The 7500-nt window shown below is 60.7% G+C and overlaps 1 protein-coding gene across 1 annotated transcript; it reads left to right on the forward strand.

Annotated features, from left to right (window-relative positions):
• The first annotated feature begins 4457 nt into the window (after positions 1-4457).
• Positions 4458-6712, forward strand: LOC116716447 (uncharacterized). The gene is made up of 4 exons (XM_032557282.1): positions 4458-4917; positions 4978-5888; positions 6148-6396; positions 6524-6712. The coding sequence occupies exons 1-4, from the start codon at positions 4458-4460 to the stop codon at positions 6695-6697; spliced, it is 1794 nt and encodes a 597-aa protein (XP_032413173.1). The 3' UTR covers positions 6698-6712.
• Positions 6713-7500: the final 788 nt, after the last annotated feature.

Genomic DNA, 7500 nt, shown 5'->3' on the forward strand with positions numbered 1-7500 from the left:
CAACTCGCTCCTGTAATCCCGCCGGTGGGGTTTTTCTGCATAAGGTCCCGAAATCCTACCTATCGACGGAGCCGGGGTGAAGCGTCGATTGTGCCCCGGATCTGCAAACCATTGCAGATCCCACACTTAGAAATTTTTCCAGCTCTGTTCCCCTGGTAAGGCAGCTATAATTGAGTCAAAAAATTGCACTGAGTCCTGCCTGCACTTAGAGTTTTTCTCAGCTCTGTTCCCCTGGTAAGGCAGCTATAATTGGGTCAAAAAATTGCACTGAGTCCTGCCTGCACTTAGAGTTTTTCTCAGCTCTGTTCCCCTGGTAAGGCAGCTATAATTGAGTCAAAAAATTGCACTAAGTGCAGGCAGGACTTAGAGTTTTTCTCAGCCCTGTGACCCTGGTAAGGTCATAGGACTTTAAAAGATCTCGCTGAACCAGCGAGGTCCCTGTCCTCCCAACGCAGAAGTGCACACAAGGCCCGTGGACCATCCAGCTTCTCTCGGGAGAAGCTGGATGGTCCACCGAGGCAGCATGCACACGACTACGGAGGACAGAGACGGACCGAAGCAGGGTGCCCGAGAACCGGTGGACCTCCGGCTTCCCGGGGGAAGCCAGAGGAGACACCGGCCACGTGCACACCGCAAGTCCGGGCTTCCACGCAACACAGAGCCGGGCGTACCACCTCCAGGGAACACCTCAGCTGCCCGAGGGCAGCTGTGATGGAACCAAGGGGGCCGTGCGCACCGGGGACCGGGGGCTTCACCGCAACCAAAGCCGGGCGTACCACCTCCAGGGAACACCTCAGCTGCCCGAGGGCAGCTGTGATGGAACCAAGGGGCCGTGCGCACCGGGGACAGGGGGCTTCACCGCAACCAAAGCCGGGCGTACCACCTCCAGGGAACACCTCAGCTGCCCGAGGGCAGCTGTGATGGAACCAAGGGGGCCGTGCGCACCGGGGACCGGGGCTTCACCGCAACCAAAGCCGGGCGTACCACCTCCAGGAAACACCTCAGCTGCCCGAGGGCAGCTGTGATGGAACCAAGGGGGCCGTGCGCACCGGGGACCGGGGCTTCACCGCAACCAAAGCCGGGCGTACCACCTCCAGGGAACACCTCAGCTCCCCGAGGGCAGCTGTGATGGAACCAAGGGGGCCGTGCGCACCGGGGACCGGGGCTTCACCGCAACCAAAGCCGGGCGTACCACCTCCAGGGAACACCTCAGCTGCCCGAGGGCAGCTGTGATGGAACCAAGGGGGCCGTGCGCACCGGGGACCGGGGCTTCACCGCAACCAAAGCCGGGCGTACCACCTCCAGGGAACACCTCAGCTGCCCGAGGGCAGCTGTGATGGAACCAAGGGGGCCGTGCGCACCGGGGACCGGGGCTTCACCGCAACCAAAGCCGGGCGTACCACCTCCAGGGAACACCTCAGCTGCCCGAGGGCAGCTGTGATGGAACCAAGGGGGCCGTGCGCACCGGGGACCGGGGCTTCACCGCAACCAAAGCCGGGCGTACCACCTCCAGGGAACACCTCAGCTCCCCGAGGGCAGCTGTGATGGAACCAAGGGGGCCGTGCGCACCACAGCCAGGGCTCAGAGCTCCAGCCAGCACCTCGGACAGCTCCAAGCCGTCCACAGAGCACTGTCTGCAGCCTTTGCCCTGCCCGCCTTCGACCGAGCTTTCACGCAGCTCACAACCGAGCCGGAGATGCCCCAGGCCCTTCAGAAGGACCGAGGAGACACACCGGACCGACCGGAGCCCACAGCCAGGGCTCAGAGCTCCAGCCAGCACCTCGGACAGCTCCAAGCCGTCCACAGAGCACTGTCTGCAGCCTTTGCCCTGCCCGCCTTCGACCGAGCTTTCACGCAGCTCACAACCGAGCCGGAGATGCCCCAGGCCCTTCAGAAGGACCGAGGAGACACACCGGACCGACCGGAGCCCACAGCCAGGGCTCAGAGCTCCAGCCAGCACCTCGGACAGCTCCAAGCCGTCCACAGAGCACTGTCTGCAGCCTTTGCCCTGCCCGCCTTCGACCGAGCTTTCACGCTTCCAAGGAGCTCAGAACCGAGCCGGAGATGCCCCAGGCCCTTCAGAAGGACCGAGGAGACACACCGGACCGGCCGGAGCCCGCTGCCTTACCGCCCCAGACTTCCAGAGAACCGGAGACAAAATCTGGAAAAAGGGCTTAAAATGCTGGAAAAAAGCCGAAAAAGGGGCCTAAATCCGCCTTACCCTAGCTCCAGTAGACCCCTAGAACCGGCCTGGATCGAAAAACTTTGGCTTTTTCCGCTCCAAGCCCTCTTTCCGAACTCGCTCCTATAATCCCGCCGGTGGGGTTTTTCTCCGTAAGGTCCTGAAATCCTACCTATCGACGGAGCCGGGGTGAAGGGTCGATTTTTTTTTCACGGGCGGCAATGCTTTGGACAAACTTTGAACGGTTATCTCGGCTTCTGTGAACGACTTAAAGACGATTCGACCACACCAGAGTGTTCTCTGGACTCTGGCCTTTCCGGCAATATGCGGCTTTCCCCGGGGAAATGCATTTTTAAAAAATTTTATGGAAGTGGAAAAATCACCGGGGGCCTCCGGGGCGCCGAGGCCGAGGACAGTGAGCCGCTGCGGACACCGCCGGCTGCTTCATGGGCCCTCTCTGGAAGTCCGAAAATTCAACTTTGTCCCAGGATGATGAGAGTGATACAGGCGTGATCGGGGCATTCTCCCGGGCCTATTGATCCTACTTTCGAGGCCGCTGGTGCCCGGGAAAGTGCCTACCCTAACCCTTGGACCAGGGTTTGGGTTTTTGATTTTTAATTCCGCCTGCGGGCGTCCCAGGAACCAGAGAACCACACCAGAGTGTTCTCCGGACTCTGGCCTTTCCGGCAATATGCGGCTTTCCCCGGGGAAATGCATTTTTAAAAAAATTTATGGAAGTGGGAAAAATCACCGGGGCCTCCGGGGCGCCGAGGCCGAGGACAGTGAGCCGCTGCGGATACCGCCGGCTGCTGCATGGGCCCTCTCTGGAAGTCCGAAAATTCAACTTTGTCCCAGGATGATGGGAGTGATACAGGCGTGATCGGGGCATTCTCCCGGGCCTATTGATCCTACTCTCGAGGCCGCTGGTGCCCGGGAAAGTGCCTACCCTAACCCTTGGACCAGGGTTTGGGTTTTTGATTTTTAATTCCGCCTGCGGGCGTCCCAGGAACCAGAGAACCACACCAGAGTGTTCTCCGGACTCTGGCCTTTCCGGCAATATGCGGCTTTCCCCGGGGAAATGCATTTTTAAAAAATTTTATGGAAGTGGGAAAAATCACCGGGGCCTCCGGGGCACCTAGGCCGAGGACAGTGAGCCGCTGCGGACACGGCCGGCTGCTGCATGGGCCCTCTCTGGAAGTCCGAAAATTCAACTTTATACCAGGATGATGGGAGTGATACAGGCGTGATCGGGGCATTCTCCCGGGCCTATTGATCCTACTCTCGAGGCCGCTGGTGCCCGGGAAAGTGCCTACCCTAACCCTTGGACCAGGGTTTGGGTTTTTGATTTTAATTCCGCCTGCGGGCGTCCCAGGAACCAGAGAACCACACCGTTTTATTCTCCAGACTCTGGCCTTTCCGGCAACATACGGCTTCCCCCGGAGGAATGCATTTTTAAACATTTTTACGGAAGTCAAAAATCACCCTAGCGGGACGTCGGGGCCCCCCGAGGCGGGCTGTAGCCTGACTTTGCCCCGGCCCTGCTAAGACCCATCCAGGCTGGAGCCTCCCCTCCGGAACCGCGGGGTCCAGGCTGGCTGGAGCTCCCTCCGAACCGCGGGGTCCAGGCTGGCTGGAGCTCCCTTCGAACCGCGGGGTCCAGGCTGGCTGGAGCTCCCTTCGAACCGTGGCATCCCACACTTAAGCACGGATTACACCCACCGACACGCACGGCCCCGGACGGGTCGTGCCCCTGGTAGGGCAAAGAGAAGCAGGTGGTGGTGGTGGTGGTGGTGGTGGTGGTGGTGGTGGTGGTCCTGGTCCCCCCCGTCCCCCCCGTCCCCCCCCCCCCCGCCGGACGTTCGCCCGCAGGACGGGGCTCCCTAACCCGCCTTTTCCCTAACCCGTCTTAGAGTCGTAACATGGCCTCCCGCCCTCCGGGGAATCGCCGCGCGGCTATCGGGACGCGTTTACCCGGGGATCCGGCCCCGATTTCGGGGTCGAACGAGGCCCAGGTGTTGCCAATTAGGCTTAACTGGAAGCCAATCTCAGGAGCTTCCCCTGATTGGACGCCCCCCGAATTGGGAGCAGGTGTCGCCAATTAGGGCTTGATTAGAGGGAAGCACGCCCGGGGATCCGGCCCCGATTTCGGGGTCGAACGAGGCCAGGTGTCGCCAATTAGGCTTGATCGGGGAAGCACGCCCACCCGCCTGCACATATAGCCGGATGTGCGGATGTGCCCCCCCCTTATTCGCTATCTGACTCTCGCGGAGTGAAGATGACGCCTTCTAAGTTTAAGAATCGCTGCCCTGTATGTCACCGGCCGTCTTGGCGCCTGCGACGCCACTTGGATGACGTTCACAGCGTCAGGAACGCCCTGGAGCGAAGGATCCTGCTGGCGTTTGCCAGAGGGCGAGTGAGCGTTCGCGGCATGAAGTGCCCCGTCGGCGGCTGCTCGTACGGCGGGTCAAGGGTGGCGCAGCACCTCCAAGACGCTCACCGTGACCTGGGTGCCAAGGAGAAGAAGCGCCTTTTGAGGAAGCTCCAGTGGCGCAAAACGCTGCGGCAGGTGAGAGAACTTCGGGCCTCGGGTCCCGACCCGCCTTTAGCCACCAGGTTGGACCTGGAGGGTTCACGGGGCAGCGAAGCCGCCGACGCCGCCGCCGACGCCGCCGCCGCCGCCGCACCCCCCCCTGCTTCTCCCCTTCCCTCGCAGGGACCGAGCGCCAGCCCTCCCCGTACGACCTCGACGGACTCCCCGCAGCAGCAGCAGCAGCAGCAGCAGCGGCCGGAGCCAGAGGAGGAGCTGGAGCTGGAGGAGCCATGTCTTGTTCCCGGCCGACCGAGCGCCAGCCCTCCACGTTCCACCTCGGCGGCGGACTCCACACAGCGGCCGGAGCCATGTCTTCTTCCCGGCGGCGACGACGACGACGACGTGCCATCCGCGGACTCGGCGGCGACGACGACGACCGGAGTGCCGGAGGTCGAGGACGAAGAACCGCAGGCCCCGTCCTCGAGCACGGTGGGTAGGCTGAGTACATTTCCTGCAGTCATCCGTGGCTACCTAGAAGAGTACGGCCGGCACCTGGCCGGGGCAGTACGCTCGCGAAAGCATGCTGAAAATGTTAAGTCAAAGATGGGTCGAATTGTTGCATTCCTCAGCTACATGAGCCGTGATAAGACCGAGCTGGGCTCCTGGCGCTTCTTGGATGACGCCGGACGCATAATGGCCTGGCCCGCCGAACTCACCGAGCGGGAGCGGAAGGCCGTAACTACCGTTAAGGTCTACCTGGTAAACACAACCCAATTCCACGTATACTTCATGGAGACGCCTCCGAGAAGCTCCAGGCTGTCCAAGCGGCAGCTCGTGTCCGTGATGAGAGCTCTGAGGTCGGCTACGTGCCAAATCGGAACGAAGGTGGTGCTTCGGCAGATCAAGGTCAAGTCCGAGAAGCTACAGCGCTCCGTAACGCCCGAAATTCTCCGCAGATGCATCGCAAAGTGTCGGGGCTGGATCCCCAAACTCTTGCTGAGCTGCTCGCAAAAGAAGCACGACGTGGGACTGAGGCACCTGCTGTTCGGGTTCTTCGGCCTTTACCTTATTTCTCTCTACGGCCATCGAGCCGGAGTGATGACCAACCTTACCACCGAAGAGGTCCTGGAGGCCGCGAGCGGGGCCGTCTCTTCCTCTCCGGGGGTCGTACTCAATGTAAGTCTGCACCCACTCACTAACACTAGCCTGGCTGGCTGGCTGGCTGGCTGGCTGGCTGGCTGGAGCCTGGATGGATGGCTGGATGGATGGATGGATGGCTGGATGGATGGATGGATGGATGGAGCAGCCAGGCTGCTGCATCCATCCATCCATCCATCCATCCATCCATCCATCCAGGCTCCATACATCCAGGCTCCAGCCAGCCAGCCAGCCAGCCAGCCAGCCAGCCATTTAACATTTCTCTGCCCTTCTTCAGGTAAAGAACCATAAGACTGCCCGGGTGTTTGGATGTGCTCAGGTCTTTCTCACCCACGAGGAACTGGGCTGGATCCAGCGGTGGATGGAGATCCGGGCTCGGCTACGTCCGCAGTGCGATCTGGTCTTCTTCAATACCAACCATCAGCACGTGAACACCATCACTGCGTTCGCCAGGAACGCGTGGGCAGCGATGCTGCTGCCAGGGAGACCCTCGCTTACCGACATCAGGACCGCGGTGGCAACGATGGTAAGTTATCCAGGAAAGCAGCATAACCGCCATCCGACCCCTGCCTGCCTGCCTGCCTGCCTGCCTGCCTGCCCGCCCTCTGACTCTCTGCCCCCCTCTCTCTCTCTCTCTCTCTCTCCCCTCACAGTGCAGGAACACCCACTCCAGTGATGTCCGGACGCAGATGGCCCGGGTCATGTGCCACGACACCCGCACGGCCGACCGATTCTATGCGATGCAGCTGGATGTCGGCCAAATGGCGGAGATGAGGCGCAGATTTGCCCAGTGCATGGGAGAAGAAGCTGCAGAAAGTTCACAATAAACTTTGAATAATGCACCAGGATGTGTCATGTCTCTTCATTGTGTGGTGGTGGTGGTGGGACAGGGGGGGGTTTCCAGGTTCCAGTCCCGGCCAACGGGGCCCGCGGACCGGCCCGCACCACCTCTGGTAATCTGATCTGGGCTCCGAACCGAGCCGAGCCAGAGAGGCACCAGGCCCATCCAGAAGGACCGAGGAGGAGACTCACTCACCGGACCGGCCAGAGCCCACAGCGTTGCTGCCTCGGAGATCCAGAGAACCAGAGAGAAGATCCGGGGGAAACAACGGCTTAAAATGCTGGAAGAAGCCGAAAAAGGGGGCCCTTAATCGGCCTTATCTGAGCTGTAGAAGGGCCCTGGATCAAAACACTTTGTCATTTTTTCGAAAAATGTGCTCTTCTCCCAGGGGTCTGTTGTAATTCCTCCGGGGGGATTTTTTTCTGTAAGGTCTTCAAATCCTATCTATCCAAATGGCGCTGGTGAAGCCCTGTTTGTTTTTAGGGGGTCGGGGCAATGCTTTGCAGGCCTTGACCCCCGGACACTTACATGACTGGCTGAAATAGGGACCCGAAATAGGGCCCGGCAAGCCAGAGAGCTCCAGGGGGCTTTCAGCTCATCTTTCAGCCTCAAATAGGGACCCGAAATAGGGCCCGGAAAGCCGGAGAGCTCCAGGGGCCTTTCAGCTCATCTTTTAGCCTCAAATCGGGGCCCGATCTCCGGCTACGCACTGACTACACCAACCCTGGACACCTCCAGGGGCTTTGACCTCATACTATAGCCCGAAATAGGGACCCGAAATAGGGCCCG

This window comes from Xiphophorus hellerii, unplaced genomic scaffold (genome assembly GCF_003331165.1).
Source record: "Xiphophorus hellerii strain 12219 unplaced genomic scaffold, Xiphophorus_hellerii-4.1 PGA_scaffold_58__1_contigs__length_500000, whole genome shotgun sequence".
NCBI classification, from domain to species: Eukaryota; Metazoa; Chordata; class Actinopteri; order Cyprinodontiformes; family Poeciliidae; genus Xiphophorus; species Xiphophorus hellerii.